This window comes from Electrophorus electricus, chromosome 15 (assembly GCF_013358815.1).
Source record: "Electrophorus electricus isolate fEleEle1 chromosome 15, fEleEle1.pri, whole genome shotgun sequence".
Lineage (NCBI taxonomy): Eukaryota > Metazoa > Chordata > Actinopteri > Gymnotiformes > Gymnotidae > Electrophorus > Electrophorus electricus.
The window spans coordinates 18,001,191-18,014,216 of record NC_049549.1 but is presented as its reverse complement, the minus strand read 5'-3'; the positions used below and the strand labels follow the sequence as shown (position 1 = coordinate 18,014,216).

At 50.6% G+C, this 13,026-nt stretch overlaps 1 protein-coding gene across 4 annotated transcripts in view; it reads right to left on the bottom strand.

Annotated features, from left to right (window-relative positions):
• Window positions 1-13,026, bottom strand: part of hip1 (huntingtin interacting protein 1) — a 31,421-nt gene that overhangs the window by 12,741 nt on the left and 5,654 nt on the right. For 2 of the 4 annotated variants that reach the window (XM_035534060.1, XM_035534061.1), the window contains exons 2-12: window positions 5,203-5,266; window positions 4,613-4,755; window positions 3,988-4,044; window positions 2,250-2,330; window positions 2,033-2,109; window positions 1,844-1,905; window positions 1,261-1,401; window positions 912-969; window positions 581-656; window positions 331-474; window positions 155-252 (exon numbers count right to left, since the gene is read on the bottom strand). In XM_035534060.1, coding sequence (XP_035389953.1) covers window positions 155-252; window positions 331-474; window positions 581-656; window positions 912-969; window positions 1,261-1,401; window positions 1,844-1,905; window positions 2,033-2,109; window positions 2,250-2,330; window positions 3,988-4,044; window positions 4,613-4,755; window positions 5,203-5,266 — 1,001 coding nt within the window. Of the gene's footprint in view, window positions 1-154; window positions 253-330; window positions 475-580; window positions 657-911; window positions 970-1,260; window positions 1,402-1,843; window positions 1,906-2,032; window positions 2,110-2,249; window positions 2,331-3,987; window positions 4,045-4,612; window positions 4,756-5,202; window positions 5,267-12,044; window positions 12,588-13,026 lie in introns of those variants that run through there. The other 2 variants (XM_035534062.1, XM_035534063.1) reach the window with 2 other exon arrangements.

Below are 13,026 nucleotides of genomic sequence, written 5' to 3'. Positions count from 1 at the left end.
CTCCTCTCATCACACTGTGCGTGTGTTCCGCTCAGAGTTTTAGCAGGAATGCCCAGTGCGGGAGGACGGCGCTACAACACCCCGACCCTTTAGACGGGAAAAGTCGACGGCGTTTCCCGTCTAAAGGGTCGACCACTCCTGTCTCCTGTCTTACTTGTCGTCCTTGCGCACGCCGTTCTGCCCGTTGAAGTTGAAGCGGTCCGTGGAGGCGGACATGCCAAAGAGGTCGTCGAACCTGCTCTCCCCCGTGGCCTGCAGACACAGCACTCGGTAAGCACCAGCACGGTGTGTGTGTGTGTGTGTGTGTGTGTGCACGCGCGCGTGCGGCACCTGCAGCACGGGGACGTCCATGTCCACGAGGTCCTCTGTCTCCACCACATGCTCGGTCTCGGGGGAAGACGCCTCAGCTGGGATCACCACCACGGGGCTGATGTGCTCAGACAGGGCGGACGCACGCAGGAAGTTGGGCGGGTTCTGTCAGCACGGACAGGCGAGTTTGTCCCCACAGCCAAAAGCAGATCTGAGGATAACAACCCCCCACCCACTTCACCTGGCCCCACTGTCTGGCCAGTGGGCTTACCTCAGGAAGCTGAGGGATCTGAATCAGCCTTTTGAAATACTGCAGGTTACTGGAACGATAGAACAGGCTCTTCAGCCTATGAAGAGTTTAGAGAGAGAGGGATAGAGATGGAGAGAGAGAGAGAGAGGGGGATAGAGGTGGAGTGTAAACAGCACACAGTGACTTGTGTAAGAGTGTCAGCTGTAGAAAGGCTTGTGACCGCACTCCTCATGTATACGATAGGAGCTGTGGTTAATGCTGCTGGACTCTAGAAGGCAAGCACAGAGCCGAACCGGAGCACCGAACCGGAGCACCGAAGGCCTCTGCAGTTTTCAGAATGAGGGACACTCACTTTTTGAACTGCTCCTGGAAGCGATCCCTATGACCCTGAAGGGTGTCTGCTGGAAGACCTGAGAGCCAAAGCAAGACAGAGAGAGCGAGACACCAAGACTGCAGTAATGACCTCAGACACACTAGACTCAGCTGTGTGTGTGAGCGCACATGCACTTAACATTCCCACCAGAATATTTTCCTTATTACATAATGTTTTAACACAAAAAGTACAAAATAACTAAGATTGTTTAAAGGCAAATTTAAACAGTAAAAACAGTAATATTTAGAGCCTGTGTCTGTCCATGTGTGTGTGTGTGTGTGCATGCATGTTTATGTATGTGTGTGAATACGTGTGCGTGAGATCTTACAGGAGTGTAGTTTGAAGAGCAGCTTGACGGTGTAGTCATATAAATGACTGCAGTCCAGGATCACTTGTATCAGAGGAGCTAAACGACACTGACCAGCCGCTGTCACAGACACGGAGCGGGACATGTCCAGAGAGCTGAACACTGATCACGCGCGCGTGACACACACACAGACACACACACAGACAGACACACACACTCAATAAAACTGTCCACATACATATGCAAATGAGATCTGAAGACATCATCTCATCATTTCTCATTAGTTCTCCACACAGCCTGAGTGAATCTCAGCATCTTTTCTCTAATCGTCCCTAAGATTTAATGGAACCTCATTCATATTCATCACCATATATCATTTCCCGCCTGCCTGCAGGTCCTGTGAGACTGTTAATCTCTCATGCACGCACACACACACACACACACACACACACACACACACACACACACACACACACACACACACACACACACACACACACACACACACACACACACACAAACTCCATCCACAGATGAGGGTTTGAAGCTTGATCCCTGGCTGAGCTGCAGGTCAGAGAGCGCAGAGCCGAGTTCTAACACTCACCACCGAGGAAGAGACTGAGCTCACACTCCAGGTAGTCGAACATCTCCACAGTCAGCTGGAAGCTGAAACACAGAGCAGAGTGTGAACGAGATGGAAACCAGACACACGGACACGACCCCACCACGGTGTTCCCAGAACGAGCATCTGCACACCACACTCGCATGCGAGACAAACCAAAACACTACTCACAAGTTATTGACATCGTTTTCTCCCGCCTCTTCCAGCTGTCGGTTTGACATCTGAAGGTTGCCAGGGAAACGAGGATTCTGCCGTGGGGGGGGGGGGAAACGTGGCATTAACGTAACAGAGCGGTTTACGACCACCACAGGGGAGCTCGGTAACGGCTGGACAGGTGAAGAGCAGTTTGGTGAGCGGAGCAGAGGGACAGAAAGACAACTTCACTCACTTTAATGTGGAACTCCATTTTGGTGATGAGCAGTCTGAGGTAGATGCTACACAGTTTCCCATAACCCTCACTCAGATGACCCTGGGCCACACACAGCAGAGAGAGATGAAAGGATGACAACATCAAAGATGTGCTGTCACACCCTGCGCACATGCGTGTGTGTGCGCGCGCGCGCGAGAGAGAGAACACACGTTTTGATATTTGATTGGCACTCATATTTGCTAAGAGCCGAGTGACAGACTGCTCGTGCGCCTCCTCATAAAGGAAGTCTCAGCGTGTTCCTGACCTTCCTGTAGGAGCAGGAGTCACCACACACATTGTACCCCCAGCCTGAGGGGCAGGTCAAATCACACATCAGACCCCCAGCCTGAGGGGCAGGTCAAATCACACATCAGACCCCCAGCCTGAGGGACAGGTCAAATCACACATCAGACCCCCAGCCTGAGGGGCAGGTCAAGTCTTACTGTGCTCAGTAACAGACCACTCGAATGTGTTATCAAAGTCAAAGAGCTGAATCTATTTCAGCATTTGCTAATTAAAACTTAGATGCTCTCAGCTGTGGCTCAGACGCTCTCTCTCTCTCTCACTCACACACAGACACACACACACAGACACACAGAGACACAGAGAGACACAGAGAGACACACAGACACAGACAATCAATCAAACATCCTCTGACATTTCTGAGCTGGGCAATCAGGACACACAATATGTAGCAGGACGCTGGGCGATCAGGACACACAATATGTAGCAGGACGCTGGGCGATCAGGACACCTGACACATAGCAGGACGCTGGGCGATCAGGGCACCTGACACATAGCAGGACGCTGGGCGATCAGGGCACCTGACACATAGCAGGACGCTGGGCGATCAGGGCACCTGACACATAGCAGGACGCTGGGCGATCAGGGCACCTGACACATAGCAGGACGCTGGGCGATCAGGGCACCTGACACATAGCAGGACGCTGGGCGATCAGGGCACCTGACACATAGCAGGACGCTGGGCGATCAGGGCACCTGACACATAGCAGGACGCTGGGCGATCAGGACACCTGACACATAGCAGGACGCTGGGCGATCAGGACACCTGACACATAGCAGGACGCTGGGCGATCAGGGCACCTGACACATAGCAGGACGCTGGGCGATCAGGGCACCTGACACATAGCAGGACGCTGGGCGATCAGGGCACCTGACACATAGCAGGACGCTGGGCGATCAGGGCACCTGACACATAGCAGGACGCTGGGCGATCAGGGCACCTGACACATAGCAGGACGCTGGGCGATCAGGGCACCTGACACATAGCAGGACGCTGGGCGATCAGGGCACCTGACACATAGCAGGACGCTGGGCGATCAGGGCACCTGACACATAGCAGGACGCTGGGCGATCAGGGCACCTGACACATAGCAGGACGCTGGGCGATCAGGACACCTGACACATAGCAGGACGCTGGGCGATCAGGGCACCTGACACATAGGAGGACGCTGGGCGATCAGGACACCTGACACATAGCAGGACGCTGGGCGATCAGGGCACCTGACACATAGCAGGACGCTGGGCGATCAGGACACCTGACACATAGCAGGACGCTGGGCGATCAGGACACCTGACACATAGCAGGACGCTGGGCGATCAGGACACCAGCACCTTTTCCAGTCCTTAGTGGTCATTTGATCATGTGGAGTGTATCCTGACATTTGAATTGCACTGTGTGTCACCAGCCACTTACCCACATCCTGCTCATATCATTCAGGTCAGCCTTGTTCCGCACAGAGTCTTTAATAACCTGAGAACACACACACACACACACACACACACACACACACACACACACACGGCGCTGAACAACACACAAGGAACTGTAACTCAACCGCACTACAGTACAGAGAGGAGTCTGAATGACAACCCGAGCATCACACTCCACTCTCTCCTGCAGGTGTGTGTATGTATCAGACCTTCAACATGCATATGACACCATTATCTTCAGTGATCACAGGCTGAGAGTTGAGTTGGACCGTGGAGTTGGACACACAGGCACAAGCACATACAAAACACCACCCACCCACACACAGACAAAAAACACCACCCACCCACAGAGACAAAAAACACCACAAACACCAGCCGCACAGATACACACCCACACAGACCAAAAACACCACCCACTCACACACACACAAAAAACACTACCCACCCACACAGACAAAAAACACCACCCACCCACACACAGACACACAAAAAACACCAGCCATACAGACACACACCCACACAGACAAAAAAACACTACACACACACACACACACAGACAAAAAACACCATCCACCCACACAAACACACACACACAGGCAGGTACTCACATTGGGGTGTCCGTCTCTCAGCAGCTTATGGAAGACGTGGCAGAATTTCCAGCAGATGACGGCGTTGCTGGACAGGGGCAGACGGCTGACCGCCGCCCAGAACGTGTGGGCCCCCTTCTCATGGTGCGTGCCCAGAATGCATGGTGGGAGGGCAGTCAAGGACACATGCTCACACACACCAAAGCAGCAGTGTGCGGCCACTGTGCCTTGCAAGGGGCACCAGCAAACGCACCTAGAATGACTAATGAATGAGTCGATTGAGGGTTAAATGGACCTCTGGGGAAAACGTGCTCTGAATCACAGGCACCAGCTCACTAGGACACAAACTCACACTTAACACACTCACACATTTACTTTAAGACTCAAAAATCCACAGAAAAGGGTCGACACTCCTCGGCTGATCTGAAGTCAGCGTATACCTGCACCGAGGTGTTCTGCAACACCTTCTCGCAGATAATCATTAAAGGTGTCTTTTATACGGCACCCGTCCCAGCCCTTTAAATGTAGGTCAAAGTGTAATGTGAAAACAAAGAGCAAACTACAGTGGGGCAACAGCAGCTCCTCTTCCTCAGCTACGAGCCAAAGGATATTCCTGGCGTGCTTCTCTTTGACGGCGACTTCCTGCGTGTTGATCGCCTTGTTGATGCTCACAGCCTGCAGACGAGGGGGAGGAAGGGAGGGTTCAGCGCAGGCTGCTAGCGTGCTAACCAGGCCTCACTGGGGGCTCACGGGGTCGTCGCCAAGGAGATCCCAGGAGACAATGACACACAAGGGCATGGCACGCCCGACACACCCCGAGCTAGGAATACGATACGCTTCATCTGAGCCCGAGCACGCGTGCGCACACACAAACACACGCACACACACACACACACCCCCCCGTGTGCCTATGCTGGCCATTGTGGAACTATGGAGGTCAGACAAACTGTTCCATCAGCCATCTGTTGCTTATACAACACACGACACGTGTGCGGCCATAGTGGCTGGGCACTCGCTCTGCTGCACACGTCAGACAAGGAGACCCCCCTGGGCCCTCCGCTCCCACCAGAGAGAAGAACCCCACCAGCCATTTAAAGAGCTTTAAAGAGGTGACATGCTGACTTCCTCTTTTCAGTGTGGCTGGAAGTGAAACCCCACACACAAACAAACAGGGAGTCGTTTCTCCAGATGTTTTTAAACTGTCAGACAGGGCAAAAGAACCGAATAGGAGAAAATGACGAAGCTCTTAATGCAAGAAGTGATATCACTGCATTATTGATGGTGGCAACAGTCTGCCTTGCAGGCACATCCCAGTGGAGCTGCTGGAGGAGCTCAGATCCCACCTCTCTGGCCAGCAGTGCCTGTACGCTTGCTCCCGCCCTACTGCATCCGTGACACCCAGAGGGTGGAGGCTCTGGGTGGGTGTCCACTCTGTGCTCCAACCCCCTGACTTCAGATGCCATTGCCAGACCCCCCCCTTTAAAGGTGACAAGGGGGCTTTGTCCAGGCAAGGAGGAGTCCAGGGCCAACCGTCTCATTAAGTCTGCAGCTGGGCACTTGGACACAGGAGAGGAAGAGGACGAAGAGGAAGAGCGCTGGCCTGGACTGTGCGTTCTCTGAGCGGCTGAGCCACCGGGCCTCCGTCATTAAGTGACCTCAACTACTGTTTTGACTCACACAAGTGTACAAACAGACTGTGAGAACGCAGCAGGCAGCGTGTGTGCCCAGGCAGCCCTGAGTGTTCACGTCACTCGTCCATGAAGGGTAGACTGGCTTGAGAAAAAAACCAAAAAAAACCCAAAACAAAACAAACGCCAACAAAAAGACGGGCGAGTCTGTAGAGCGTGTTAACCAAAACATACGTCTTCTCAGTGAGGACAAGAACTGCCAGGCTTCTGATTCCCACACAAGCATGGCACGACGTGCCCACAGTGAGGCTGTGTGGCGGGTGTGAATAGGGGCAGCGGCTGCCAAAGCTTTCTGGCGTCCACACAGTACCCCTCAGGCTCCGGCTATCTGCCCCAGAGGTATAAGCAGCCGAGGAGCCGATCGCTGGCTGATCACTTCTGACAGAGTGAGAGTGAGGTTCAGTCCCACCTAACGCAGGAGACAGTGGCCTTGGAGTGGTCTCACAGTGTCCTCTGGAAGGTCTCTGACAGCGCACGACTGCGATTTTATTGGTACACATTGTGTGTGTTGAACTGGCCTGCATTATTTCTCACGAGAAGGATTTACATTCACTGACTAATGCTTCCTTCATCAGAACGTTTAAATAACTGCTACTGTGTTCATATGCTCACCGTAGCAATCGGCCTGTACCGCACTGGGCCAGTACTATCAGAACAGTTAACAAACACGAAGTCGAGTCGCGGTAATCTCCCACAATGATTCCCGTCTGAAGCCTCAGCTAATTATCTCCTTGTTGATCTTTCCACCATTTTGCGCCCTGACGGTACAGTAATATCAGGCCAGTCTGTAAACGACTCCAAGAGCTCGTGATGAGAAGAGCAGGTCGAGTGCGGGGTCGTTACAAAAGCACTTCCTCTCCACTGCCATTAGACAGTCAGATCCTTAATGGCTCTGACGCCGGAGCTTTTTAAGTGACGCTGAAAGAACCTTGTTAAGGAAAAGTATGCGAGAGTGACGAGGCCCAAACATCTGCACTGGGGCACAGCCAAGCGCACACTGTAGCTCAAACCTACGCCATCACGGGTATGAAGCAGTGCTGTCCTGAGATGACCCAGTAATAAAACAGTGAGCTTCAGTCCAGGATCCACTGACCCACACATCACGACAGCCCTAAAATAAAGTGCGGAATCTACAACTATTCCTGAGTCCACCAGCAGAGTAGCACACACGTGGTTTTTTGTTTTGATTGTTATGCATGCTAATAACATGCAACACCTGCACTGGGTAATAATATGTTGCATTATAACCCTCGTTTGGGTAAAAATTCTGAATGAAATTAAAGAAACAACAAATTTGGGGAGAACAAACCACAGACAGACGGTTTGAATAAATACAGCAGTCACTGGTGTGACCGATCCACCCAGATGATGCATGAACACAGAGTGCAGCCTGGCACATGCTTGTGTCTGCTTTTGATGTTTAACGGTAAAATCTGATATTTTTACACATACTCCCCGTTTCCCATTTCATGGTGCCATAATTAACAACAAATTAACATATTCAAATCAAATGATCACGTTTAGTACTGGATTGTGAGATTCAGGGGTTGTGAGATTTCCTCAGTAGATGAACTGTATGTTCAGTGGGCACCAAGACACGTGACTGACTTGTCCAGTCAAGAACAGAGCTCCCCAATTACTTCTGGGGAAATAGGTGGGCGTGTTGAGGACAACTGACTGGATCAGAGCAGGCTTCACACCGGCGTGTCTGAGGCATCGGATTGGATCAGAGCAGCCATCATGCTTAAAGATCCCCTGTTGTCCTGCCATTTCCAGTCACATCGTGAGTATCCACAGGCGACACCTGCCGCACGTACCACCTCTCACGGTGAAGGTGCTACGAGAAGTTGTGTTCTTTCTCCACATCTTTGTTTCTTGCGTCACACCATCCATCACGTCACTGTCGCAGGAGAATAGCACAGCTGTGGCTTGGCCATATCAGTGGTTTGAATCTTGCGGTGAACACACTTGGGTCGTACTGTGAATCATGCTCTTTCTGGTCATTTCCAACATATCTATGCCTACATCTGAGGCTAAAAATATTCAGGCACAGTCTACTGTTGTTTTACATGTTGAGTTAGTTTGCTTGCAGTAAGATTTCCGGGGGTTGGGCGTTGGCTGTCAGATGTGTTCTAATTTAGTCGAGTCTGCAACTCGCTGCTTGCTGGTCTTCCTCTAAGAGCCATCAAACCTCTACAACTTGTCCAGAACGCAGCAGCATGACTGGTCTTCAATCTTCTGAAGTTCACATGTTACTCCACTGCTGTGTTCCCTTCACTGGCTCCCAGTACCTGAATGCATCAGATTTAAAACCTTGATGCTTGCCTCCAAAGCCAAAAATAGACCAGCCCTTCCATGTATGATGACAATGGTCAAAGCCCAATCCGTACCTCGGGTGGTCACCATGCTTCAAGTCTCATGGAAGACAAGTATGGAGACTATTCTCTGTCCTGGCTCCCAGATAGTGGCATGAACTTCAGTGGCTGTCCGGACAGCAGAGTCCCTTGCAATCTTCAAACACAGTGTGTGTACTTGTGGAATATTTAAATGACTACTGACCCTGCACCTGCTGGGTAACAAACTGCACGTATAGTTTGATATCACACTTATCGTTGTCTGAGCTTATACATGTTTCACACTTCTACATTTATGGCATTTAGCTGATGCTTTTATCAGAAGCGAAATACAATTATGACTGAGTACAACTTGAGCAGCTGAGGGTTAAGGGTCTTGCTCAGGAGCCCAACAGTGGCAACTTGGCAGTGGTGGGACTTGAATTACAAGATAAGTACTTTAACCACTGAGCTCCCCCTGTAGCAGTGATCCCTGTATTTCTACAGTATTCTAGTTCATTGGACTCTAACCTGCTGTACTGTACTAGGATGTTTTCTATGAAGAAATGACAAAGCACTTTTTTAAGTCGCTCTGTATAAGATCATCTGCTAAATTCTGTAAATGTAAAATGTGTGTGCATATGTGTGTGTATCTATCTGTGTATGTGTGTGTGTGTGTGTGTGTGTGTGTGTGTGTGTGAACATGTGTGCGTGTGTATTGAAATATCTCAAATCTGCTTCACCAACACAGTGAAACAAGTGGTGAAATTAGGAAGTGGTCACTATGTCTCAAAACTATGACCTCGTCACTGGGAGTGGTTGATCTTGTGTACAGTTATCACACACATTGCCAAGCCAACATTTCTGAAACTATGAGGTAAAATTCAAGTTTTAAACATGACACAGGCAGACTTCCTGGGCCTAGGCGTAATCGTCCTGCCTCAGACAGCACTTTAAACGGGTCTGCTTAGACTTCTGAAACGATCAACGGCAGGAAGTGGAACAGCGGAGGGCCACTCTCGGTTTCCTGTGCTGGCACACCCAACCCTGGCCATTTCCTGTTGGCCGAATAGTGCTCGTCTTCCCCACTTTGCTGAGCGCTGTGGCCAAAACCTGAACCATCCGCTCAGAACAGACTCCTTCATCCCAGTCCCGAACCCAGACAGGCCGTGAACAAGAGAGACGGTCGTCTGAGACCTCGCGCGCCAAGGCTCCAGTGAATGTGCACCATCCAAAGGACTAAAAATAACCGCACGCCTCTGGAAACGTCTGCCCAGTTCACACTGTGCCTGGGAGTCTGTGTCCTGTAGGAACACAACCCCCTACCATTAAATAGCACTACTCTCACACTCCAACACACACACACACACACACACACACACTTCTGCTTTGTCAAACACAACTGTTGGTTAGTCCTACACACCATTAGCCTTTTTTCCTGTCGTTAAAAGTTTATTTTATCCAGGACTCAATCTGGCTGCAGCTCCACCCTCTCAGGTCTCTTTAGTGAAGGGTGGGCACTGTATGGCTTGCTTTGACTCCACTCTTTAAATGGCTCTTTTACAGCTCACTGGCATCTGACTCAGACATCTGCTTGCACAACCCACTCCAGCAGCACCTTGGTGGTGCACAAGGCACAAAACAGAGAATGCCAAGTTGGACCCTTCTTCTGATATTACAAAGATAAATGTGTGTGAATGTTGTGTGGTTAGACGAGTCCTCCAACACAAATCTGTAGGCCAGCAGGCAGCAAGGCTGTACGTCAAATGTTTTAACACATCATCACTTCAGTGGGAACCATCAACTATCAGCCTGTGCGCATCTGCAAACACTGGACACGGAGGCAGCATGGGCCAGGGTCTTTGTTCTTTCTGGCAAGGTTTAGCAGGCATCCAAAGAGTCTGCCTGCTTAGGTTATATGGCCAGAGGGAGAGACACCAGAACAGGATAATGGAACCATAAAGGACTAATAAACCTTGTGGGTCTGTTTTCTGAGCTGGCAAAGCAAGAGGCTCTCGGACACACAGGGATGAGGAGCTATTCTATACACTTGATCCTCAGAGGACCCACCAACCCCCCACACCACCAGCGCAAAAAAGTCATCTGAAAATGCATCAGAACCAACAGGATGCTGCAACGTACAGAAAATACACCGGCGCTTTGTTCCTAAGGGTCGGACAGTCCCGGACACAACAGGCGGTCCAGCTCCAGCACCGCACGTCAAGCCAAGGAGTCTGCAATGGGGCAGAGGGGCAGGACTAACTGTGCCTGAAGGTTCAGGATTTGGCAAAGTCTAAACCCACCAGAATTTGACCCAGTCTGCCAGCAGTCTGTTTCACAGCACTGTCGAGCACGGCTCGGCAGAAAGAACTGCAGGAGTGTCAGAGAGGAGAGGCGTAACGGGCGCCGGACCGTCCCCAGAGCAAAGGCACACCTCATCCAACCGCCCCATCAGACACGTACACTCAGGGCGCCCCGTGAGATCAGCGATCAGCTCAACTAGGGCGCGTTCCATGTCCTCCCTGTGGACAACGCTAAAGCTCCTGCTGTTAGGCTCCAGGGTGGATGAGCTCAACAAAGGAGAAGTCAGATTGCTCTTAACGCACCTGCTCTGAAAGTTCACATAATACAAATGCACCACAGAGGAAACACATGACAACACTTACAATTCCTGTGCTCTTAAATGCAAGAGTCCCAAGTATTTGTGTGTACAAGAAATGTCCCAAACAATATGGTAGGAGACAGTGACTCTGCAGATTCTGACCATTCTGTGCCATTGGACACTTAAAAGAATTACCTTTAATACATTTTTTAAAGTGCCGACATTAAACATGCAAAAACAAAAACAAACAAAAATCAAAAGATCTCTAATACGCATGCAACCTGAGCGCAAGATGTGTTGCTCATCATTCCTAAGCAGACCATAAACAGATGACCAAAAACGAGATCATCAAAACAAACAAACAAACAAAAAAAAAAAACAAGCGACAACATTCGAAAATAAAGAGTCAGTTTGTAAGTTTCACTAGTAGGCTACCCGGCCATATGCTGGAGGTTCTCTGTACAAAGGAACGGCTCATCTGTAGGGTTGCATTCAAATCCCAGCTGCATGTACACATATGCCAGAAACACCTCCATGTCGCATTACCACGCTGGCTGGACTGTGGAAAAGGGCCATTAAACGCGGGGAACGGGAGGACTACGGACTCGGAGTGTTGAGCACAGCTAGCAGGACCAGGGGACGCGCGGACACGCATGCAGCTGCTGTCATGATCGCCAGCGGAACACAGCGGAGAGCAACAATGTTAACACGCGAGCGCAGGAAACAGCTTTCCCCCGGCCAACACAGGACATTAGCCCCCAGCCCCCACACCTCTGCCCTGAAGCTTTGAACTAACCGCGGATAGCGAGCAAAATTCGTCGACAACCTACCATTTTACTCAAGTCCATAGTCGGATGTTACTGAAGGCAAGGCACGTCGAGCACCAAGCACAGGGAACTAGGCGGCGATCCGCTCCGGGAGGGAGAGGAGGTGGAGTGCTCCGTTAACTCCACATGTGCCCCGCTCCGGTTCCCTCCGTGCCGCGCTCTCATTTCTCTCGTCCCCGGTTAGTGGGCTGGACGAGCCCCCAGTGAGCAGCGTTATATCTCTCACCAAACATAACCTGTGTTTAGCTTGTATACATACAGTAGCATATTCTTTAAAACAACTCAAAATTCAAACACGGTCCTAGTCAGAAGCCCTAAACCATATACCGTCATATAGGGTATGATTTGTATTGCGAGTCTGCAAACTATCGATTCTCTCCTTAAACGGTCCTTTCTCAAATCATCTGACAATTGTGAGTCTACACTAAAGCTGAGGATTCTCGTTCATCACCCTTGTTTTACACTTTTAATGCCACTTCTAAATTCTGATTAATCTGCAGACCGATGAAAACTATTTGTAAGTTTAAGGCGTCCACAGAACGCCACTAGCGTCTCAGTCTTACACTTTTATAATCAGCAATGACGGCGTGTGCTGCGGATAGGTGAACAGCGCCCCCCCCGTGGCTGCACGTATGTTCGCTGTTCCTGCTTTTCTTTCCCTTTTTTTCCCGTTTCAGTCTCCCGTGAAACATACGCGCGTGCTTCGGGGGCTCGAGGAGGACACGTGACGTGCCAGCACCGTGGCAGGCGCCTCCAGGTAACGCGCTCGAGCCCAAAGCGCTACAGATGCAGTAACGCAGTGATGTCATCACCTCCACAATTACGTAGAACTGCGCGAGTTTAGCCTGCTATTGTTCACGCCAGAGCAGCGTGGCAAAGAGCAGTTGACTTACTTCTCTGTGCAAAACCGATATAACAAGTGATCGAATGGACACCACAGTACTTCAACTGCAGTTGAACTATATTTTACTAGGATATCAAACAC